At 41.7% G+C, this 25,485-nt stretch overlaps 2 protein-coding genes across 8 annotated transcripts; one reads left to right on the forward strand and one right to left on the reverse strand.

The window, feature by feature from the left end:
* The first annotated feature begins 350 nt into the window (after positions 1–350).
* zfhx2 (zinc finger homeobox 2) lies at positions 351–25,477 on the forward strand. Of its 3 annotated transcripts, none has more exons than XM_041967603.1 (5): positions 351–619; positions 15,461–15,619; positions 17,942–17,999; positions 18,127–22,234; positions 22,407–25,477. In XM_041967603.1, exons 1-4 carry the CDS (start codon positions 551–553, stop codon positions 21,951–21,953), a joined length of 4,113 nt encoding a protein of 1,370 aa, XP_041823537.1. In that variant the 5' UTR covers positions 351–550; the 3' UTR covers positions 21,954–22,234; positions 22,407–25,477. The 3 variants fall into 3 exon arrangements, with proteins under 3 accessions (XP_041823537.1, XP_041823539.1, XP_041823538.1); XM_041967605.1 differs by lacking the exon at positions 351–619 and adding an exon at positions 13,342–13,437; XM_041967604.1 differs by lacking the exon at positions 351–619 and adding an exon at positions 13,581–14,008.
* thtpa (thiamine triphosphatase) lies at positions 10,008–12,767 on the reverse strand. 5 transcript variants are annotated; one of them, XM_041967606.1, is made up of 5 exons: positions 12,627–12,746; positions 11,806–11,840; positions 11,590–11,659; positions 10,873–11,352; positions 10,008–10,781 (listed from the first exon to the last, which is right to left on the reverse strand). In XM_041967606.1, the coding sequence occupies exons 1-5, from the start codon at positions 12,664–12,666 to the stop codon at positions 10,681–10,683; spliced, it is 726 nt and encodes a 241-aa protein (XP_041823540.1). In that variant the 5' UTR covers positions 12,667–12,746; the 3' UTR covers positions 10,008–10,680. The 5 variants fall into 5 exon arrangements, with proteins under 5 accessions (XP_041823540.1, XP_041823544.1, XP_041823543.1 ...); XM_041967610.1 differs by having other exon boundaries at positions 11,806–11,905; positions 12,627–12,706; XM_041967609.1 differs by lacking the exon at positions 11,806–11,840 and having other exon boundaries at positions 12,627–12,767.
* Positions 25,478–25,485: the final 8 nt, after the last annotated feature.

The raw sequence follows: 25,485 nt of genomic DNA on the forward strand, positions 1-25,485 counted from the left end.
TGTTTTGTTAATAAACATGTGAAAATAAAAATCTGTCAAACTTCTGTTGCACGTACTTTATGTACTTCATCTATTTGTTTTTGTATCTAATTAGTTTGTAGAATAAACAAACCAATAAATAAATAAAAGCAGTTCTTATAGGAGTCATCACCTGGAAACTGTACTTTTTAAAAGTTTCTTGGAAAGTTTTTCAGTCTGGGCCCTTGGTTCACAGCAGAACCGCCCACAAGGGTAAACGCTCGCAAACCCCTGATTTTAATTTGCTCTTGGGATTTTGTCATCCTGGAGGCTATTTGAATAAACCAGCCCCTTTTAAGCTCAGCCTATGTCAAAACGGCGCTCCCATGTCAACTGCTCCGTTGTCAGTTGCCAAAACCAGCATCGAAATGTTTTTAGCCTCCCAGTGGCAGCTGACCAAACTGCCAAGGACAAATGGATTAAATTCATTTTTTGTAATAATGTACCTTCATCTCTGCCTGCCGCACTCTGTGTTTGTGCTAAACATTTTGCACCTGAATGTTTCAGTAATTTGGGACAATACCAGGCGAAGATGGCATCCGCCCTGCGCTTGGAAAGAGGGGCGATTCCAACTTTGAGCGGCTCACCATCAATGCAATCGGTAAGTGTTGCTACTGATATAAAGTTATATTTTTCTGTGTCTGAGACGTGAGTTAAGCTGACACAGCTAATGCTAACCCCTGCTTTATAGGCTACCGGGTGCGTGTGCAGCACGTTACGGCTGCGCCGCGGCCTCCGTTGCTGTTCGCGGCAGTTTTAGTCAATGGTTCGGTTTTCACAGGTGCCCGCAGCGCGTTTTAGAAGCGTCCCAGAGGCACATTGTCATGCTGCAAACAAGTGGAACAAATTACCAGTGGAAATTAAACGTTAACCAAATGTAGATACTTTTAAATCCAGGTTAAAAACATTTCTTTTCTCATGCGCCTATGCACGAAACCTGCACTGTAACTTCTAACTTATCTTGATTTCAATCATTTCAACATAATTTATGATTTTATTGTATTGTGATTTTTGCTATTAGTTGCCGAGTTTTATTACTTGTTAATGCTTTCTTTGCACCATTTGTAATTTTTTAATGTTTTATATAAAGCACTTTGAATTGTCTTGGACATGAAATGTCCTATACAAATTTGCCTTGTCTTGCCTTTTTTTTACAATTAATTAATTTAGAGATAAATGTTGTGTAACCTGCTTTTATCAGACAGGCACTCCGTTAGCTTACCCATGTGCTCCTGATGATTCTCTACTTTTTCTCACAGATTGTTTTCTGTTAAGTTTCTTTACAAGAGTACCAACTGGTTGTTAGGTCCACCACTAACATGCTGGAAACTATTTTTATACTTTAGCATGTTATCCTTTGGAATGCCCCTTTATCCTTTTATTTCAGAAATCAATCAGTCAATTAATCAAGTCAGTAATAATCAAATTAAGAAGAGGTGTTGAGGGGATCTGGATCTTGGTGGCCTCAGGATTGGGTCTCTGCTCTTTGCAGATGATGTGGTCCTGTTGGCTTCATCAAGCCGTGATCTTCAGCTCTTGCTGGAGCGATTCGATGCCGAGTGTAAAATACCTTGGAGGAGAATCAGCACCTCCAAATCCGAGACCAGGGTCCTCAGCCGGGGGAGTGTTTTCTCTGGGTTGGTAATGAGGTCCTGCCCCAAGTGGAGGAGTTCAAGTATCTTGGGGAAGGATGGAGCGGGAGATCGGTGTGGCGTCTGCAGTGATGCGGACTCTGCACCGGTCTGTCGTGGTGAAGAAGGAGCTAAGCCAAAAGACAAAGCTCTCAATTTACCAGCTGATTTACGTTCCTACCCTCATCTATTGTCACGAGCTGTGGATAGTGACAGAAAGAACAAGATCCCGAATACAAGTGGCTGAAATAAGTTTTCTCCGCAAGGTCGCCGGGCTTTCCCTTACAGATAGGGTGATAAGCTCGTTGATCAGGGAGGGGCTGAGAGAGCCAGATGAGGTGGCTCAGGCATCTGGTTAGGATGCCTCCTGGAAGCCTCCCTGGTGAGGAGTTCAAGGCACATCCCACCGGTAGGAGGCCCTGGGGAAGACCTAAGACACGCTGGAAGGACTACATCTATCGGCGGGTCTGGGAACACCTCGGGATCCCCCAGGATCAGCTGGTGAATGTGGCCGGGGAGAGGGAAGTCTGGGTTTCTCTGATTAGGCAGCCGCCCCCGCAGCCCAACCCCAATAAGTGGAAGAAAATGGATAGATGGATTTATGAAAGAATAAATAAAATGGCATGCATGTAAGGTTTGTTATACCAAAAGCAAAAGTTAATAAACAATAAAGTATGAGTTTTAGTTAAAATTCAGAGGTGGGAGAAATGCTCTCAAGCTTTAATTAGTTAGGATGGATAATTTTACAGTGTATTAGTACTAAGTCCTGTAATAATGATCTTCATCAGATAAAAGTATATGAACATTGTACTGCAGAAACGACTTATATGAATCATTCATTAAGCTGATAGTTTTATTACAAAACTATGCAAAAAATGTTCCAAATAAAAACAAAGGTCACTCCCAGACTCTGTTCAAAGGTTCTTGTCAATAAGGGAAAGAGGATGATATTAGAGGTGTTTGTGTGTGTACTATACAAATGGCTGTATAAGAAAAAGTTTTTCTGTTATTGAGGTAAAATTATGGAATGACATAAGTATTGGTTTGTAAATTATATTTGAGGGATACAAGCAGTATTGCAGCGCACCAACTTCAAATCTAACCAAACGCCGCGGCAGGCTAATACTTGAGGTTTTATATCCAAAACGCGTCACGCTAAACCAGTTTGGTTGTCATGATGCTTTATTGCTTCACATCCATGTCACAATCTCATAAAACAGCCACTTACTTTGTTTGATGTTGTTCCAGATGTGCAAGGATATAAAACAGTGCATTTTGATGATGTTAATGGTATATACAATGACAGTGACAATGATAACGATGACGGTGACAATGTTAATAACAATGACTGTTAATAGAAAATTTCTCCCCAAGCTCACCTTGCCTCCATGATTCGGGCCCCAAACCAGACATAGGTGAGCGTACCCATTAATGAAGATGACACACCCACAGTGCCACCCACAATCACCGGTGATGTCACCACGCTGTGCGCACATACATTATACAGGAAAAAAAATAACCCGACATATGGCTCCTACATTCCGGCCCCAAATTATTTCACCAAAATAATTTCACCATTGCCATTACCTTGTAGGAGACATACACAAACCAACAATGAAAACCATCACCAATAGTCCTTCAAATTAGATTGTGTCAAACCAGTCCAATAGAGTCTATTGGTTCCTGTAAATAAACATCCAAACAAGGTAAAGTTCAAAGTTCATATCCAAGGATCTTCATTGCCCTTCTGCCCCCAGCAGAAGGCAAATCTTGGTAATTGGTCTGTCCAAGTAGCTGGTTTTAATCTGCACGCTACGCACGAGTCCATTTTTGTCCATAACAGTATCCACGATTCTTCCTGTAACCCAAGAATTGCGAGGGATCCATATCATCCACAAGAATCATGAGGTCTCCTGCAACAAAGTTCCTTCTAGCGCTGTTCCACTTTTGAAAGATATTCCTTCACTCATCGCTTTCAAAACAGATCGGACATGTACTCAACTTGTTTCCAGCGACGACGAGCGTAGACATCATCCTTTTTAATTACTCCTGGTGACAACAATGGCTGCAACCTCTGCTTTTTGTTGTCCAGTTTGTCATCCACCTCAGATGCCCAACCTGAATTTGAGTTCATGTCTTCGGCTGCTTCCAACACCTCCACCAAATCTTTGATGGCAAAGAGAGTCTGGTCTATGATGGTGCTGAAGATGTTGGTACAAATGGATCCAAAAGGAGTCTGATTCTTTGTCTTGGTTCCTGTTCTGCAGAACGACTTGATGAACATGAGGTTCTGATCTGCAGTGAGCTGTGCAGAACCCACAGCTGCCAGTTCAGTTATGTAGACGTCGAGGATGTGTAGCTGCAATCTGATGGGTGCCTCAGCGCTGCTCTGCAGGAGATGGAAACTCATGAGCCTCAGAAACTTGCTGACAGCACTGTTCTCCCAGTCTTTCCTCTCCAGCATTGCAAATGTCTGTCTAAACATGAAGAAAACCAGCTGGAAGAATTTGTCCATTTGCAGCCTGTTAATGTCCACTCTCTCTTGAAAGTGTGCAGGAAGCTCTTCAGGTACAGCAGCTGTCCAATGATTCCATGGAAGCTGTGGATCAGTGTGGACATCTGGTTTAACCATTTCTCCTGGAGCTGTGGTTTGTCCTGCATCCACAAGCAGTAGAAAAGACCTCTCCACAACTTCAGCAGTTCATCAGCTATGAATTCACCTGCTTCTGCTTCTGAACGAACACCGATGTACTTCCAAAGTTTCTTTATGGCTCTGGTCCGGACAGACTGCTTGTTGGTAGCTAATCTCTGAGCCAGCTGGACCTCTGGCTCCCAAACTGACGCCATCTCACCAACTTCATGTGGAGTCTTTTTCTTCTTCCTCCTCTTCATCTTCCATTTCTTGTACTTGTCCTGTTTGGTTCTGACTGGAGGCCGAGTTGGGTCGGCTGGTTCCTTCTTGTTCATGGATGATGTGGAGATTTGAGGATGGATCTCCGCTCCTAAATCTTTTGTAGAATCAGTGTGTCCCTGGTCCAGGTTCTCCTGGTTTTCCTTGGCTTTCTCTGCGACAAAATCCATGAAGCTTTTGTCCTCCTTTGTTGGACCAATTTGTTCTTCGTGTGAAGTTTCTGGAAAATCTACCTTTGACTGCTGTTCCCAAAGCACATCAACCTTCAGCACTGAAATTGGATTCACTGTGATGTCTGGCTGCAAACACTGATCAATGATCTGGCCTTCTCCTCGGAGCGGACCATTCACCGTCCAGCCAAAGAGGGTCCTGACTACATAAGGTCCACCATTCTCAGAACGGATCACCTCCCACGGTTCTAATGGTTGAGGTACGTTAATACCAATCAAAAGATCGACATCTGCATACTTGCATAGTCTACACTTCAGATGTTTTCTGCAATCTTTACTCCTGTGCCCAGTGCACAGACAACCAAAACACATCCCATTCTCCTTCAAAAAGGACATCTTCTCTCCTTGTGTCCTTCTAAAAGAAGACATATGTCCAAAGAATGACCAGCTCCACAAAACAAACAAACTAACGAGTTCTTCTCTCCTTTTTTCACAGGTTCCACTTGCTTCTGAACAGATGTTACAGTTGTGGCAAAACTACTGCTTCTAGGTTTTGAACCAATTTGAGACTTGACCATTTTCAGCTCTTTTCTCCTCATTCCAAGTTCATCTTGGATATCTCCAAAAAGAGGGTCGCTTGCTATCTTAACTTGTCTTTCCACAAACTCCACAATAAGCTGAAACGTGACTCTACGGCACAACTTCTCCTGAATATCACAAACCGTGCTTCTCCACTGATCCCGCAACTTATGAGGAAGCATTTTTATCATGGTTTGCATATTTGATGGCACGTTCAAGTCACTCAAAGAATTTCCCATGGAATTGCGACATTCCTGTAACACATAACTGTAGGCTTGTAAAGCTTTGATGTCTTCTGCCTTAACCATTGGCCAGAAAAGCACTTTATCCATGTAGGCAGAAGCTATTTTGAATGGATCACCAAAATGTTGTTGAAGTAGCGACTTTGTCTTTGAATATTCCTGAGAAAGAGGCAAATGTTGACAACTTTGGACTAAATCTCTGGGTTGACCCTTCGTATACTGCTCAGGGTAATACAAACAATCCTTCTGGCTTTGAGTTCTTCCTTCGATGTTATGTTCAAAAGCTCTTATGAATGTTTGGTATTGCAGGGGATCACCATCAAAAACCTGTAGATCTCGTTTAGGTAAAAGAAAAAGCGACTGTTGTTCAACCAATAAAGATGTTATTTCATGTTGCTTTTCCAGAACTGTGAGGAAACGATCTGTGTTGCTCTCTATTGCAGTTACAGATGAATCAGGAGAACTATGTGTCGCTGTTTGATGTAAAGCATCATTTGATGTTATAGGCAGGCCGGCCCCAGTCACAACAGCGGGAAGCCCAACGTTGTTATTTATCTTCGGCTTCACAGCAGCATAACTGAGAGAAAGGACATTGTCTACAGCCTCCGCAGTTAACGGTTCCATGTTAAACTCAGGCACAAATGTTGCAGCATTAGCATTCAACTGTGTTCTCTTTCTTCTTTTCAGATAGCTGTTCATCCCATCTGCAGAAATATGAGACACACAAGAACCTTCTGGGGCCTTTAACACACTCACCTTAGCCATAGAAGCAGCCAGTTCCATGTCCAGATCTAGCTCCTTCTTCTTTCTCCTCAGCAACTCCTGCTGCTCCTCGAAAGCATGCTTTTCTTTCAGCAGTCTCTGACGAGCCAAAAGAGAGGCTGTCTCAGCTTCAGCCTTTAATCGAGCTGATGATGTTGTGGAGGAAGCTGACTTGCTGTACTACGTCTCTTTGTTCTAATATACACATTAGAAACACTGTCATCTGGTCTAATGTCATCTACAACATTTTCAATATTCCTCACCATACATGTCTCTTTACCATTGGAAACATTGGCTCCTTGACATGATGCACCCACTGCTGCTGTTTGTAATGCAACAGGTTCTTTTGTCACCGCTAACAACCATTTTCTTGTTTCAGCCACAAAAGCAATTTTATGTTCTTTAACACTATTAAACCATGTATTTTGCTTTTCTTGTTCTTCAAGAGGAAGCATAGGAACAACTGTAGCATGAAGATGATCTGCCTCATTATACAGGCTTGATATAGTTTCAAGACATAACTGTATTTTCTCAACATTATCAACATTTTGCATAAGATCTCTAGTTTCTCTTATTGCACCTTTGATCCCTTTTGCCTTTGCTTGACGTTCTTCTTGGAACTTTATTTTCAAAAGCTTTAGCTGTAAGGTTCGTTTGTCTCTTCCCATGTATTTTATTTAACTCCATTTTTCATTCACAAAATATCAAGTAATCACAAAATCATTAGCTAATTTTCAACTATACACAGCCCCTTTATGAATTTATTTATAACCTATGTTTCCACATATACAGTGCGTTATTTTGATTTAATTCCCCTCTACCTCTTCTCCTACACTAAACTCAACCCTAGTCTTCTGTGTGTACTATCGGTGGGTATTTATGTGCCCAAATACCGGTAGCCTCGAACCAGACTGACCGTCTTAGAACCAGAACTACGGCAGCTTTCCCAAGTGCGACGCTTCAGCCGCTTGACACACGAACAAAAACACAAAATAATCCCAAAATAAACAAACCAGTACCATCACCTTATGTGAAAGTACCGCTCAGCCTAACAGGGGAAAAAATCAACCTTTATTTACAAACAACCATAAATGTTTATCAAACACACTGTGTAGAATACACAAAGTAAAATCGAAACGACTAACGAAAAGTATCAGCAAATTGTGAATGAACGCGCTTTACGAGACTACAGTAAATGCGCGTTCACGTCTGTCGCTTACAACCTTAAAACAAACTCAAACATCCAGAGTTGTACCGATAATACGATTACATCTGCACTTTCAACAAGTAATACCTTCTGTTAACAAAATGCCTTCTGTCAACAAAACAAAATGATCTCCGGTGGCAGATAAGTTATTAACAATTACATTTTCTATTAACAATTTCTCCCCCTACCTCCATGATTCAGGTCCCAAACCAGGCACAGGTGAGCGTACCCATTAATGAAGATAACACACCCACAATCACCGGTGATGTCACCATGCTGTGCGCACATACATTATACAGGAAAATAAAAAATAAATAACATATGGCTCCTACAAGCAGGAATGATTTTAAGTGGTGAAATAAAACTGATTTTAATTTGATCATCAGCCTCATTGTTTGTATTTTTTTTCTGCATTATGGATGACTGATGGCTGAATAAACCTAAACCAGAAATATGTGGTTTTAATACAGGTTTAGATGCCATTACATCATTGTGAATTAATATGAAAGCAGTACTTTTCTGCTGTGATAAACAGAGCTGGAGTTTAATTATTATCAGGCTCTGGTTTAGAATTGTGTTTATAGTGGAATTCAGGTATTTAATCGTTTGGCTTGGATACAGTAAGAAAAATGGCCTCAGAAGTCAACAATGTTTGCTTTGACCGACAACCCAAACCTATAACACGATATAATAATATAAAATAAACAGGAAAGGGAAAGAAGCAAATTTCCTCGTTTCAGATAACTTCAACTGTAAAATAAGCTACTTTTACAGAAAAATAGGCTTATAAGAATATCAAAGTTATTTGGCTTCAAATGTCAGACTAGAAGTTTAACACCTTTGACGGCACTCCAGGGACTCAAACCTGGGTTTTTGAGACCCAAGCCTACCATCTGTAACCACTGGACCACTGTGTGTGTTTTTTTTGTAAGTTAGGGATTAAGTGTTACTGAAGATTATGAAAACAATCCTGATAACAGAATTACAATATTAAAATATAAAGAATGTTCCAGAAACGCTCTCAGCTTCTGTAAGATCATGTAGTAAAGTAAAAGTAGTTATAATTTTGTTACCTACATAAATGGAATAGAATACATAGGCTCTACTGATGAGATACTTAAGAAAAGTACCTCAACTTTGTACTTAAGTACAGCTTAAAGATTTGATTCTTTACTGTATTTATTCCTTGGATTAACTTGATTTAATTAGAACTTAAGTAGGAAAACACACAAACCAAATGTGACTTCAACATAGTTTTGTGTTTGTGTCAAATTATGAAAGAAGCAGCTTTGTTTTGTTCAGGATTATAGGTGGTTGATCAGAGTTGAGTCAGTGGTTATGCGTGAACCCTGTCTTCCTTTCAGTCATCAACCACAGTGCGGTTGTGCATGATAAGTATTTCTAAGGCTCCAGTAGACACACAGGCATAATTATTTACAAGGCTTAATCTCTTACTGAGAATGTGGTTCACAAACTCACAGTGGAGAACTATCAGAGGGTTTGTTTTAACTTGTAAGACATCTCCTTCATTACCTCCACCTTATTGCTCAGACCCTGAAATCTCACATTTTCCTTGCTGCTTCTGGTAATCGGTATATGTGGAAATATCACTAAACAGACAAGGACTTTGTCTGATTGCATCTTTGAAGAGTAACTTCCTCCTTTGACCAAAATAAAACCTGCATTCTTAATTAAGTTGCAACTCATGCTGTTTGTTTCACAGTTAGTTCTGCTTTTCTTTTGTTCCCCTCGCTGGTATGGAACTACCATTGTTCTTCTCATGGCCACGTATCATGTAAGAGATTCATTTGAAGAAAAAAAATTAAGTGTCTATATACTCATCCTATGATATGATTCAGTTTATTGCATAATGTAGTGCAGAATATAGAAATCTGGAGGATGCGAGGATGTTTGCATTCATATGTTTTTATTAAATTTTTAGTTATTTAATAATCTGGTAAATTACCTGCCCAACACATTTCTTCATGACATTACACCTGCTTTGCACCTTATCCATGCCCAAAATAACCAGTGGGGATGACACAATAAATGACACCAGTCTACATAAAAATGTTATTTAATTTGACGTATTCAGTGAATAAACTACATCAGCACTGGAACATCACACCGTCACACATACTTCTTTCTTATAGACTAAATGTGCTGGTTTTAGGTACACTGTGAAAACAATACAGCTAAACAAAAGAAATCAGTAGGTGTTTTAGCAGCGATATTAACTGAATTTGTATGACAGCGCTTGTCTGAAAGGTCCCCAGTTTGTTGAGGGCTGCAGCTTTATAACAGTTTATATGGCAGTTCCCTGAGCAAACTGCTGCAAAATGGAGACACGTGTCCATAACAGGTAAAAAATGCTACACATCATTCAACACAGTTGAAATAACTTAAATAAATGATGATATTGTTCAGATTTAGACAGAAAATATGCATTAATGTTGCAATATATGTTGAAAATGATTGTAATATCAATGTTGCTATGACATTTTAATATGAAATTGAACAAGCGTGTGCATTAACAAGGTTACATTTCACTCTGAGGGAGTTAGATCTTTGTACATGTACAACTAATTAGGAGTATAATTATTAGTTTGATAAGGAGACAAATTACCCATTCAATATTTGTCTATATCACAAATTCTGTCACTATACAATTTAGATTTGATTCAGTTCAGAAGCCAGCGATTGTAATGAGACAATATCACATGTTAATTTAACACCATTACTTCCGTTCATATCAAATAAACAAACATACTTGGAAAATGTGTGTTTTTGTAAGAAAAAAGCTGAGCTCACTCTTGCAGCCCTGAGTGTGGCGCCCCTAGTGAGAATTAGCATGTTGCATTCCCATTACCCCTCTAGTAAATTAGTAGAAGGAATCGTTTTCACACAAATAACTCATAACTCTGTGCAACTCAGAACAAAAAAGTTCAAGTAACAATGACAGCAGTGACAAAAATCACAGCATGCAAAACTGTCAAGGTTGTAAAGTTTAAAACAGCTTTTGAGAAGCAGGATGGAGAATTTTTACAACTGCAGCTAACCATGTTTAATTAATTTAGTTAGTCTGATAAATAAAACCTCAGTTTTATTTGTTTAAGTACAGCTGAAAACTGCTAGCATCACTAATAAAGTATAACGTCTCTTACAAAATATGTGCACTCAGTAGTTTTGCATAGTGCTCTGGGTGATATCTTTTAAGGTAAACGTGCATTTTTCCTTCAACTTGTTCATCTCCAGTGAGACCTAAGAAGAAGAAGAAAAACATGTTATTGTAAAATCCCACCACGATTTATACTGGTAAGAATAACGGGCAGTTTGAAAGCTTTGTGCTCACCCAGCTTTTGAGCAGCATTTCTGATCTTCTCCTGTGCAGACTGAACATCTCCTCCCTCGGGTATGAGGACCTCTATTTCCCCCACGTTATAGCCAAAGTCAGCTTGGTCCAGATCGATCTGCAATCCCTCTTCCCCTAAAGTGAAAGACTGCCGCACCGTTGTATACTCTGCAAAGCAAACCAGATTCAGTTTCCGCAGCCAGGAATCATCATCCAGTGAGGGGCCTGACTCTCCGTCCTTGCAGCCCTCTTTTATGACCTCTTTGACTTTCATGTAAATTTCAGGCAGATTTGTTATCTCCTTGTAGCGTGTGCATAGAGACTGTTCTCCACTCGGCTCTTCTGTCCCCGTGACCATCTCTGCTGGGCACTTGAGCTCCCAGCATTCTTTTCGTTTACGCAGCCACAAGTCTCTCAAAGTCAGCTCAAACTCAGGAGTGTCAAAATACTGGTCAAGAAACTGCCGCTGCCCCACACAAACTGCAGAAGGAATCACATTTAGGAAAAAATGATAAACAAATTTATTCATTAGATAGCAGCATGGCATCATTAAACTTCATTATCAACAAAGAACAGATGGCTGTTGTTACACAGCTGCTAGTGTCATTTAATGTTCGAAAAAGCCTTTTAGTGACTGTGTGAAAGTTATTGCTGATCACAGATAAAGATTTCTTAGTGTTCAAGTGTAAATGTGTGCTAGACAAATTCTAAACTTACCCCCAATCTCCTCCAGTGTTTTCAAGGTGTCACCACTGCATGTAAACTTTCTTTCCACTTCCACAATCATCTGAAATGACACACCTCTATTAAGAAAGTTGTTGACTAAATGGTTTGATTGCAAACACCACCGAGTCTACTGTTAACTTATGGCAAGATGGATAAGTAAATATCAATTTTATATCTGTTGTATTTGATTAATTTTATGTACCCCACCTCTTGCCTTACGGGAGCTGGGATAGCCCCCACCCCTGCCAATTGAAATAAAACCAAAACCAGGGCTGTATCTTGCCCATTCACAGCCCAACCGGGCTGACTACACACACACACACACACAGAGAGAGAGAGAGAGAGAGAGAGAGAGAGAAAACAAACATAAATTTAGCAGCCAGGACTTGACCAGAGTTGACTTATTCAAAAGAAAACCAACGTGAGAACTTAGTCAAGGGTGCCAACATTTACTCATTTACCTTCAATTCGCCTAATTCACCTGGTTATTTTGGTTAAGTGTGAATTATATCTTCTCAAATGAAAGTTTAAAGGTGTGTGATTTACTTTAGGAAACATTTTTTGTAAGACAGAAAAGTTAACAAATTCCACTTAAACAGCTCTAAACCCGTAATAATAAATTATTTTATTTTATTTATTTATTTATTTATTTTGTTTAAACTGAATAGCGTTGTTACGGTTTAATAATAATTACATGTTCAACTCTTTCCTTCTATTACATTGTCTTAGCTAGCAGGTTAGCGAGTAGCTGTACTCTTTAAAAATGTATTTTTCAAGCTTTTTCTCGGCAGCTGTAACGCTTAAAAATTTGGTTATTGTTGCAGCCACATTCCTATAAAAATACAAATAAATAAAATTTAAAAATACTTATCAGTAGCGCGTAAATCTGCGCACCTGTCTCATAAACTGATGAACTGATCCGACCTCATGCCGCTAAGAACCATACAGAAACTACCACTCAAAATTCCAAAACTGAACCAAAGGGTATTAAAAAAAGACTGCATGTACTGCATTGTATCATCGCATACCTTCACCGGTTAGATCCTTCAATCCAATTGTTTTCGGCATCAAAAAACATGCGCGACGGGTCAACCCGAGTAGCCCACAAGCGTCAACAAAGTTAATTTTGCACAGGCGCAGTGAAGACCACCTATCAGGGTATTCGGGAACATCACTTCCTGTCCCAGCAACGCAGGGGCATACAGATGGTGCAGTTTTAATCCTCACCACTTCATAAATATTTATTCCACATACTCGACTGTTGATGTGCGCCACACCTACCGTTTGATTGAAAACATGTCACAATTCGCGTGAAAGGCGCGGAGCACTGCCTTTGCGGTTATATCCCCATTATTCAGCTTTAATTAACTCGTCTCAGTCTTTGTGGCTATTCAACTTGGCAGAATGAGGACTCATTTATTATTCACCTTTAATGTGAGAATGAGGAAGGGTTACATATTAAAGGGGATTCCGTGTAATCTTGTTATCGACATACTTTTAATTTTAAATTAACCTCATTCATTGTTTTTCTAGAATAATTATACTGTTCAATAAGCACTGTTTGTTTCAATTTACACTAATAATCTGTAATATCTGCGGGTTACATAAGGGATTTGATAGCCGTGTATGTCCCCTCTGAATGTCAGCAATCAGCCTTGGGGGGAGCTGTGGTCTGTTTACTAGAGGGAAGAGGGGAAGGAGAGAGGGCGAATGAAGGGAGGGGGAGAACAGGAGAGCGGAGAGAGAGGGAGGGCAAGCAGGCAAGAAAACTTTTCACTTGTGAGGAGCCACAGAGGAAGCGTGTGTGTGCGTGTGCGTGCTGGAGCGGCGACCATGCAGGTAAAAAGGCATTAGCTAATTGCTTTGAACTTAATTAAACGTCATTCGCAGTCGGTTAATTACGCAGATTTGAGCGCGGAGAGTGGTCCGCGACTGATAGAGGATCGAGTAAACGACGGATCGTGCTCCATACTAATCCGATCCATAATAGAAATCCAACATTAAATCCCAAACTTTTTTTCTGCCTCTCGTCTCTCTTTCGCCTGCTCTCCCTTTACACCACCCCCATCGTCGAGGCGAACTAGGCACACGTACTCCGCTTCAAGTAGCTTTGTTGCGTTTAATTCTTTCGCCAATTACGGCTCGAAGCTGTTAAAATGATAGTTTAAATGGCCATGTGTTGCACCGTAAGTGTTTATGGTATGGATTTGAGCGCTAGGACGCGTCAAAAGGGGGTCTGCTGGGCGGCGAGGGAGGAGGGGGTGCGAGTGTTCCTAACACATCTGTAAGCGGAGCCCACGTTCATTAATTAAATGGCTTTAGTCCGGCTAGGCCTCAATTTGCGCTGTTGAGCAGCAGTCGGCGGGCGGTGCAACACTAGATGCCCGATTGGCAGCCCACAATCAGAGGGGTAAGGCAATAACTCGAGGCCGAGGTTTTTGATCCAGAGCTCAGTGTGTCTTCTATCCTGGGTGAACTCAAGTCGATGTATTGAAGCTGCAGCTCCCACCTGGCCCGGACAGAGTTTATAGGGAGTGGAGAGCAGTCAGTTGAAGACAGTTTGAGGAGCGGTTAATTATCTCTGCCTGCTAACAGGCTAGCTAGCAAAGTGACACGACTATTAACAGCTCTAGACGTTTTGTTTATTAATTTAATGATGGCCCAGCCCTAACTGAGAGTAAGGGGGTGATTATGCCGACTGTCTTCTGCAGTTTCAGAGAAGTGTACCCGTCATCGCAGTTTTATTTTAGGCAAACTAACGGCTAACCAGCATTTCCAAACACTACTGTAATGCGACGTTACAGGGGGGCTTCACAACCTAGCTTGCTAGCTAATTGATTCGTCTCTGGTCGGCATAGCTAATTAGAATGCTCATTAATTAGCCAACTAAGGACAAGAAGACGCCAGTCTGGCTGTATCGTGGATTTTAATCGGGGTACTTGTGACAAGGAGCTTTTTAAATGTGACACGCTAATCAGACGGAGACTCGTCGAAATAATATGTGGTCATATAACCCTGCTAGCTTGCTAATTGGCATGACGAGGAAGTGAGGAGGGTAGCTGTGTTGGCATTTCTCCTCACGGGGATGAATTGTTGTTTTTGCTGCATCTTGGATTATAAACGCTTGAATGAAAATGCATTGGAGAATTGTGGCAAACACTGTGTGACTACTTGTGGTCTGTTTGATTTCCTGAAAACGGATTGATAATTATTTAAATGCATGTTTTGCTAACAGTATGTTCTCAATACATGGATCGAGTTTCTTGGATCAGTCAAGAGTGGTGAGAAATGAATTTTGGCAGATTGTCAAGCAGTGGATGTTATGATGGTACAAGTTGCAGCGGTGTTTGCTGTGTTTTGCGATTAATACACTGTTGTGCACATGTGATATCAGATCAGTTTGAACATCGGACTGAATGGAGAGGCATGAAACAGTTGATCTTTTATGTGCGAGTCAGGTGGGATTTATAACATGCAAAACCTGCTGCAAGCGTCGCATAGATCCTATTTTACATTACAAAGATGCAGTCTCAACTGCTGCATTATTCTGTAATTTGATATGGTCGTGGCAGACTAAATAATGGGAACCTCCCCAACAAGCTCAGTTAAAGAACTCTGAGGTGAAACTGCAAAACCTGGAGGAATTCAAAGCTGATTCAAATGTGGGAAGCTTGGCTTTGTCTGTTAATGGGTTTATCACCAGGTTTAGCTGTCTAAAAGTGCTGGGATATTTATACAATGTCACGGTTTTTGGTTTCTAACTATTACAATAATACTTTACCTATTCCATTCTAAAGCATTTAATTGTATTTGTGATTTTGAATATCTTAAGAAAACCTCCCTTACATTTTTTAATTGGTAGGAGGAGTCTGGAGAGCCAGTGTGCAGTGAAAAGAATGGGTTGGCGAAGTGGTTGTGCCCCCTGTGCCAAAAAGGGCAGTCAGACAGATCTTCCTTGTCTCTACATCTCACGGAGCAACACAGCGTACTTCCATCGTGTGTCAACAGACTGCTGGACATTGTAAGTGTGGAGTGGCAGTGTGGCCAAAATCATAAGTCATATGACTCATAAATTATGACTGGATTCACTTGGGCTTTTTTCTGCCCCACTTGTTACACAACCTGATTATGGTGCATAATGTTTAATTGGGCCACTTGTTGCAGGTTCAAGTAGAAATGTCGATCAAATTGATTCCTTTTATCAAATGCTTGTCAAATGAGGATTTTTGAATATGTTGAATAAACTTTTTGGTTAGTTTAGAAATAGAAAAAGAATGAGAGCCTGAACACATGAGATTAAAAAAAACAATGGAAGAACTTAAAATGCAGCATGATGTATCTCAAAAGTCAGGAAGTAGACGTCTTTGTAGGGTGGACGTAGGCGTCTTTAACTGGAACAAGTAACTGGCCAGTTAGACTATAGGCTTACATGTGCTAATATTTTGCAACCGTGCAGATTTTTAGCAACTTTTTTGCAGCAAGTGATTATTTGGAAATCTGGCTTCTTCATTAAAGAAGCAAGTTACTCATATTACCCCACAAGGGCAGGATCTAGTTGTTTGCTATGAAATCCAAGCGAGAGAAAAGTAGCCGGAAGGCTCGATTATGCAGCTTTATTGGGAATTAAGATTAAGAGTATATGTGAAGACGTAGTAGAAAAGCAAACAAGTTGGCACAAAGCAGAATGCAAATATGACTATATGACATCATATAACACTTACATCATCTGGTAATGTAGTTAAATCTGTATGGCTTGGAAATTGTTAGCCACACTAAACTGCTGCCATGTTTTGATGCAGCTAGCTTACTTAATAATAACAAACTCTATCCTTATCCAGGAAAATAGGTTTGCAGGAGCATTTTTTATTGATTTATTGTGAAATTTCAGTTGTTCATAGTTTAAGTTCACCTTAAAAACAACAACAAAAAACAGATTGACTTTCATTTCTATAGGTTTGTAAAGACGGTCAATGATATCAGTTTATTTCTATCGCACCTTACAACAACACTCAAGCTGACCAAGATGCTTAACATGATAAAGACTAATAACTACAAAAACATTCTAAAATAAAGGAAGAATAATTAAAAGTGATAAAAGCACAAAACAGAATAAATACATTAAAACAAAGTACCACAAGCCAAAGGCCTTTTTAAATAAACAGGTGATAAGTTTGGCCATGAACAAAGGCAGATCAGTGTGGGTGCGTAGCTCGTGGGGAAGAGTATTCCAAAATGTTGGACCTGCCACTGAAAAGGACCAATATCCCCCCAGTGCTTGGACCTGGATCGAGGCACCTCTAACAGATTTTGACCAGCAGGACTTCAAGCTCTGCTGGGCTGGTGGATTTTCAAAAGATGGATAGAAATGTTTCTCCTTTTTCATAATTTTTTTGTTTCTAAAAATCTATTCCGGCACAGTGAAACTATCACCAGTAAAGAACGATTTTAAGATAATTCAGCATTGTAATATAAGACGTTTGACTGTTAACACCCACTCCCGTTCTGCTAAGACTTTGTACTCCAAAGTAAGCAAATAAGTAAACACATACCGACATGGTCAACTTGGTGTGTATTGTTAAGCAATTATCATTTGATTTTGGTTTAGCTAAAAGATGTTGAATTATAAGAGAAATGAATTGTTTACTCTTTTAATTCCTGGTAAGTCCATGAAAACTGAAAAATAGCTGCAGTTTTATTTAATACATTATTTGTATTACTTTTAACATGAATTAGTAGTCATCAAACTTGTTTCATTTAGCTGTTTTTTTTTAAATAAAATAGGCTTAATTTAAAACATGTTATCCTCTTTAGTTTGTGTGTGGTGCCTAAAAAAAAATATGAAGGAGTGTGTTTACATACATGGGAGTTTTAAAGTTGGAGAAAAGCATTTAATCCGAGATTGCTGAGGGCTTTTTAATTTTCTCAGCTTCATTTTAACAAATTTACTGATCCAGTCCATACAGTTTCCCTAATAATTTTCATATAAATGATTTTTATATGAATGACACCAATATGAGTAAATATAATATTAGAGGACAAACGTCCATACAAACACAATAATGTACTATACTAAACAGTTCATAATGAAAACAGTTAAAGTGTTGTGTTTTAGACATGGAGGGAATTTTTATTGGCTGAATTGATCAAAGACTGTTAAGTTCATGCCTTTGGGGTAATTTGCAAATTAAAGACTAGCCAGGCTTGCTATGTGTAATATAACCACACATCATTGAGTCACACCCAGATGTGCTACAGAATGGCACTCTGCTCATCTAAAAGGTTCAGCTGCAGATTGAAGTTAGAGATGGAAAGTTAGCTCACTGTATTTTTTTTCTTTCTGCAGGCTGTTTTAAAACAGGCTTCCAGTGGAGAAGAGGACAAAGGTGCTCAACAAACTACAGGTGAGGGCGATAAATACTTAAAATAATGAAATTGTCTGCTGTCATAACACTGCCATGGGTTAGCCAGGTGTAGGTGGGTAAAACTATTGAATTGGCTGAAAGTCAAATGTGTTCTCATTTCACTCAGATGCTGAATCTTCGCGACTAAAGGACGAAGCAGACGCCAGTACAGACCCCTGCCAATCCAGCGAGTGTTCAGACGCTACCCAGACGCTTGGAGACAAAGAGATGGAGGAAGAGAGAATAATGGAACAGGAGGGAGGTGAAGCAGAGCCTGAGCCAGAAGAGGAGGGAAACCCACTCACAGGAGCCAAACAGCAAAATGTGACCGAAAACACAGAAAGCCCAGACGAAAAGTCAGTCGGCAAAAACGGTGTGCCAGCTGAAAATAATACTCGGTCTTTCAGATGCAATGCCTGCCTGGAAAGTTTTTCCAGTAGAACTGCCTTGAGTGTTCATTACAACTCTGCATCCCACATTCAGAGAATGACCACAAGCCCTGCAAAGCAAGGTGCAGAAAGTAGTCCCCAGTCTCCCTCGCTTTCGGTCTTGTCGCGGCCGTATATATCAAACAAACCCTACCAGTGTGCTGTATGTCGAGTCTCTTACAATCACGCCATCACCCTCGAGAGCCATATGAAATCTGTTTTGCACCAAACCCGCAGCAGAAATGCTGGTATTGTTGCTGCGAACAGCACAGCGGCTGCTGCTAGTCTGAGAGGTGGTGCCACCAGCGGTCCAAACGCTGGAAGTGGAAGTAGTCAGTTAGTTCCTTCCAGCAACTGTGCTGCTCCTGGGGCAGTTTTGGTGAATGCTCCACAAGAAGAACAGACTCCAACTTCCCAAGTGACTCCCTCCCTCTTCACCTCTCCTGTGGCCTCAGCTCAGGCAGTCTCAGCCTTTCTCACCCTTCTCACATCAAGTCCCAGCACCCTCTCGCACTCCCTCCTGCCTTCCCTGTTCGCAGCTGGTGCTGCTTCTGGCACCGCTGCACCTCAGCTCGTGCCTCAGCCTCAAATGGTCATGCCCTTGATCTTGAATGGGCTCCAAGCCCAAACTCAGCAGCACCAAGAAAACCAGCAGGGCCAGCTCCTTACCCAGTGTGTGCCATTCGTAGGCCTCAGCACGGCCCAACAAGCCCTTTTAACCCAAAGACTTAACAGCTTACAGAACCAGTGGCCCTCCGCAGGACTTCCACCAAACATACAGCCCTCTCAGGAAGAGCAAAAGCAAACTGTAAAGTGTGAGGGAGAGCAAGAGAGGCAGGACGAGACAGTGGAGAAGGACTCAGATCAAATGAAAGCGGGACATATCTGGACTTCCGAAAACATAAAAGGAGAGAAACCTAAAGGAGAGGGTAGTAAAGAATCTGCACAGTGTGCAAATTTAGAAAGCAAAGTGAAAGTTGAGGGTAATGAGGACAATGCAAAGGAACGTCGAGATAGCACAACAGATGGAGACAGCTCCACAAATCAGTTGGACCTGGAAGGTGATAAAGCAGCTAGCCTGAATCTCTCCCCAGCGCGCACAGAGAAGAGCCTCCGCAATAATAACCCGTCGCCTTCTACATCTGTGCCCAGCAACTCCAGCCTCAGTCCTGTAAATTTAAACCTTACGCTCAGCCCTGATTCTACCCCTCAAAAATCCCAATCAGGCACAAGCCCCTGTGGCACTCCAAAATCCAGCCCGTGTACAAATGCCTTAAATACCCACCAAACTCATCTCAATTGCTCTACAGCGGTATCCAGTTTTCCAGACCTGCCGGTGCTGTCGGAGTTCCAGTCTGAGGTTCTCTGGGCATTCTTTGAGTCGCGTAGCGAGGCTGATGCTGCGAGTCCTCCCCGTGAGGACTGCGAGGCGCTAGGTAGAGAAGTAGGCCTTTCGGAAGTAGAGGTACGAAGGTGGCTGACCCAAGCCCGGCATGTGAAACACAGGCAGAGAGCAATGGAGTCCGAACACCTGGTGGGAGTTGTGAAGCATGGTAACGGATCTGATAATGACTATGATGATGAAGAAAGTTCTTTGATTATAGCAGAAGGTGAGGATGACGAAGCTTCTTGTAGTCAGGCCATAGATTTGTCAAGTTCAAGAGGGAAACACAGACTGAGAGAGGTAGGAAGGGACGGGCAGGGAGATTCCTGCCTCACCTCTGACTCAGAAAACGAAGTGTACACCTCTGTTATTGTTTCTGATGAGGACAGTCAGAGTGAAGTTATGAAAGAGGGTCCTGAAAGTCCCGCTAAAGATGAGGCACAGCGGGAAACTTGCAGCGACAAGGGGTCAGCTGGAGGAAAGGTGCTGCGCTCCACAACTGTGTTTCTCTCTGATGCAGAGGATGAGTACGAAGAGGAGGAGGGCGGAGGGGGTCAGAGAGCCAAGAGAAAAAAACCAAAAGGGGAGTTTGAGCGTGATGAGGTGGAGGTGAAGAAGGAGAGGCCGGACCCAGATGTCGACTTAGAGTTAGAGGCCCAGGGGGACCCTCCAAGTTCACAGACCTCCGTTGAGATTCCAGCTGGCGCCCTACACTCACTTCCCTTATCCCTCGCGCCCTTTTCTACACAGTTTCTCAGTCCCTATGTTTTGTCCCTGACTCCCTCAATGGTTGGCGATGGGCATAAAATACCCATCTTTACCAATCCCCCAAATATCACACGTTTTCCAAACACTCTTCTCTCACAAACTCTCTCCCACAACCAAAATGCTCACTACCTATCCAACGGGGATGACTGTGAGTCTGCTCTGGATCTCAGTATGGGGAAAAACAACTCTAAATTTCCCTCTTCCTCCTCATCTCTTGCTGATACCATTGCAGCACAGAAGGGACAATTGCTAGATGGACTTGGCCTACGTCCCACATCCAAAGGGTTGGTAGTAGTCCAGGTTAAACCAGAATCCCTCGGTGCTGCAGTTCCTTCCAACAGCCCCATGAGTCTTGTCAACTGCAGCAATATGACAAAGTCAAACATTTATGTGAGGGCGGCAGAGAAAATGAATGCTGCGATTTTGGAAAGGGAGAGGGAAAAGGAGCAGCAGCAGAGGAAGTCAAAAGGAAAAAGGTACCGGGATATGCGCCGCTCAAGGACCATCATCCAAGCTGAGCAACTTGACATTCTGTACGGCTGCTATTTCAAAGACCCAAATCCTGGGAAACATGAGTTTGAACAGATTTCAGAGTGGGTCCACCTTCCAAAGAAGGTCGTTCAGATTTGGTTCCAGAACATGAGGGCGAGAGAAAGGAAAGGTGAGGTCCGATTTATCAGTGACGGGACTCTTGCAGCAGTTGGCAAACCTCTGATTAAGTTCACCTGGCCTCTCTCCAAACCCATATTCTCCAATAAGCCTGCTCCAAACAGCGGGTGCATTACAACAGCTCCAATTGTGCGCACCCTCATAAAGACGGAAAGAGAGCCGGTGAAGGAGCTGGACAAACCAGTCGTGGTGAAAAAAATAACCCCCATTCCCATCAAGCCCAAGGAGGTCATCTCTTCTACCACAGCATCTCCTGTGAGCAGCAGTGCTTCTGCAGTGCCAAAGACTAAGCTTGAAACCACCAGCAATGTCACTATGGTTAAAGTTGCACCCAAAGTAAATCCCCCTGCCCTCTTGGCACCACCCAAGGAGCTAATTCCAATCGCTCCCCGACCGGTCCAGAAAAGAAAGCTGGAGGAGGAGAGTGAAGAAGAAAAGACTGATGAGGAGAATGAGAACGAGATGAGACCGGGGACGGCTAACCGGATGGTGCCGAAGCTGCCAACAACTCCCATCAACAACAGGCCTTCAGCCACAACAGTGGTGCCACAAAAACAGAACGGGCTGAACTATTGGACCCCAAAAGTCCCCATTAAGATTAACACCCTGTCAAGAGAACAGCTAGCACTTCCAACACACACACCTCCTCGTACAATCCCCCTCCTCCCACCCCCAGCATCGCACCGGTCAGCCCAAACAACCTGAGCTCCGCCAAAGTGGCCAGCCCCTCCACCCCGCTTGTAGCTAAATCAAGCCCAACGGAAAGCAGCTTCTTGTCTCACTCATCCAGCCGCAGACCACGCACTCATCTGTCCTGCCTACAGCTGTCCATTCTGCAGTCTTGTTACGAGACCTGTGCCCACCCCAACGCCATGGAGTGCGAAGCAATCGGCACTGAGCTCAACCTACCGCTCAAAGTGGTGCAGATCTGGTTCCAGAACACAAGAGCCAAGGAGAAGCGCTGGAGGCTGCAGCAGGAGAAAATGGTAAGTTGAAGTGACTCCAGCTCGTCTGCTGAAAGCAGCAACTCTTTTTGTTTAGTTTTCATTCATGCAAATGTGTAAAACTAAAATCAAAAACAAAAATTGACCTTGTAATAGGGTAGGAAATTAAAAATTTCTCTTTCTCTCTGGCTCCATCTCTGACCTTCAACCCCAGCCTCCTCCGTCAGGTGGAAAGGTGGACATGAGCTCAGGAAGCTACCTTCAGTACAGTGCTCTCAAAGCAAACCGGCCTATCCTGCCCAAGCCTGTTCAGCTAACGGTTACTGAACCCCCAGCCTCCCCGGTGCCGGGCCAGCCGGTGCCAAAGGAGACCCTGACAGGCCACTGCGACGCCTGTAACGTCTCCTTTGAATCACGGGCTGCGGCTAGGGCCCACGTCTTCTCCTCACGCCACCTGGCGACCCTGAGAACCACTAACTTTGGCCAACCGTCGGCACTCGTCAACAAAAATGGAAGCGGCAACAGTGGACTGCCAGGCTCACAGGTGTCTCTTTCCACTACTGTAACCAGCTCCGGAGCCGGTTCTGAAGGGGAAATAGTTGTCGAGTTGCCTCCCTCGACGGCCACCAGCAGCAGTTAAAGACTCAGATCACATTGACACACTGACAATTGTTGGACCCATTTGGGCTCCTCGGATTTTAATAAACAAATTTGAGCACTAATCCTCTAAAACTAACATTTTTTTGTTATGTCGCCTCCCCCCTGTGCCCTCTATCCTTTCGCTCAGCCTTGACTTGACTTGATATCCGTTAATCACCTTGAATCAAAGACATGAGCAGACTCTTCCCATGCTGCTTGTCACTTCATCAGTTGCATTCTGATAAGTGATTAAAAACCCTCTCAAAGTTCCCTCAACCGTCACAACTTTCTCCCAACAGTTTTGGTCCGAACCCTGTGGTTATATCTAACTTTTCTTCCTATAATTTGTAAAGGCTGTCGACTCGTCTTGCTTGAGCTGTTCTACCCTAAAGACTGATGCAAGCATTTCCTTTTTGGCGTTGGCCACGGTGGGCCCGCTAAACGCTTTTTTGGGATAATAACATGAGTTACTCACACAAATAACTCCCTGTTTGCTCCTGTGGAATTGTTTTCTCATGCCTACTTTTGCTTCTAGGGCAGAAAATTGCTTGGATATGACTGGACTGAACCATTGGGAGAGAAAAACCGGTGTTATCTGTCATTTTTTTTAATTTGCTACAGGATCTGAAGAGTGTTGTCTGCTCATCTGGGATATAAAAGAGGTACTTTAGAGAGACAGGGCCTGTTGAATTGTCCCCATTTACTTGTTCATTAGTTTCATGACAATCCAAATAGGCTGCGCTAAAAGAGGTTTAGGAAAGTAGAATCTTTGGCATACCGCACTTTGACACATTTTTCTTTTAGACATGTTTTTAAGCATTCTAATGCTGGTGTCTTTTTATGGAAAGATACAGTAATGCATGTTGAATGTCTTAATATAAATCATTTGAAATAAATTGATTTCTGTTTTTGCCTAATCAAATGTAACCTGCTTTAGGTTGTCAGTGTAATATTGTGCGAAAATTAGACCTGGGTTTTTCTAAATGAGAAAGAGCTGTGTTCCAAAATGCTTTGACGTCATGCTTTTTGGGAGGGGGAGGGTGTCTCTGAATGTCTGTATTTAAATAATTAGCAAATCCTGCCTGTAAAGTCATCAGCATTCTTTTAGCCAAGGACTATAATTACAATCACTTGCTTTTGCATTATTTCTATGATGCTATAAATTTCACATCCACCCAAATGCGTATGTCACATTTTGGAACGCGGCTCTTCAGAGCTGTTTTGGGATATAAATGTTTTACACCTACCGGAGATGTTTTAGAAACACAATGGCCTTAAGGGTTAAATGCCACCAGGTTTATAAATTCAAGCCCAGCATATTCTCTAATTTGTGAATTTCACCCATACGTGGCACTGAGGGTCATTTAATATCTTATAGTGCTATTCTTTTAATATTGTGCATATGACATGCCAGAGTAGTACTCATTTTATTAACTTGAGTGTTTATATGTGTGACAATGAAAGCAATTACAACTGGCATCAAATTTTTATTTAGGTCAAAGGCCAATCCTGTAGGATTGACAAGAGCAGGGCTTAAAATGGGCTGTTTCCTGAACATGTTTTCCCCTGATTTTAGTCAGTTTGGAAGTCAAGTTGGCGATTTCTGGTCATGTATGTGCTGTGAAATTAGATGTTTTATCTGGAAACCATGACAAGGGAGACAGTTGGGTATTACTAGTATCCTCAAGGGACTAATGGATACTCGAACCTAGGAAGTAAATTAGGAAAAATATAAAATGTGCTGACTGAGAGCTAATAAGATGGTGCTGTGTTGAAGGACACATAACAAACTAAAGATGTTTTCCTTCAATTTAAGTTGTATATTAATGTTACTATTGATAGTTTTAACAAAATGCAAAACTAAAACATAAACTTTTGTAAAGAAATATATAAAAAAAAATAACTGATATTCCAAAGTAATCCTCCCTTTGCTTTCTGTCATTCAAAAACCAAAAAGCAATCTTTAGGTCGACAGAGAGCAGGAGAGGTGTTAATGCAAACTGTAAAGGACATCCCACAGCTTGACTCTTGCACTAAGTCCACGATGTTTTGCACAAGCTACAGGCATTTCAGATGATCACAGCCATCACCGCAACATGAGTTACTTTGTGTGGCTTTTGAAACAAAGAGGGTAACAACGTCCTTGAATGAGTGATAATGTGTGCTCCTGTTAGAAACTGTATCTTGTGTGTAAAGCAAGGACTGGAGTGCTTGAACATCAAGACTGGGATTTTACACACTTACATATACACACTTGTGCACGCGCACACACTCAAGACACGGTGTTGCACTGTCCAAACTAGATACGTTTTTATGGAGATCTGCTTTTTATTCTCTTATGTTTCATTGTCACTTTGATTATCACTATTGTTATAACTGTACTACTACTTATACAATTTATTACTACTCATCACTGTTTTTGATTATTATGGATCCATAATGGTTTTAAATGCCACCTTTCAGCTAAAAAAAAATTATGGTATTCCTATGGATATTGAACAATAATAGTGGCAGTGTTGTTATGAATTGTTAGATTTTTTGATTAAGCTTATTTTTCCTCCTTACTTGTACCTGCCTTTTTGTGTTTGGTCTCCATTATGCTTTCTTTGATATACTGAAAAAGAAATAAAACCGGTTGAACAACAAGTGGATGG

The sequence above is a fragment of the Melanotaenia boesemani genome, chromosome 18 (assembly GCF_017639745.1).
Source record: "Melanotaenia boesemani isolate fMelBoe1 chromosome 18, fMelBoe1.pri, whole genome shotgun sequence".
NCBI lineage: Eukaryota > Metazoa > Chordata > Actinopteri > Atheriniformes > Melanotaeniidae > Melanotaenia > Melanotaenia boesemani.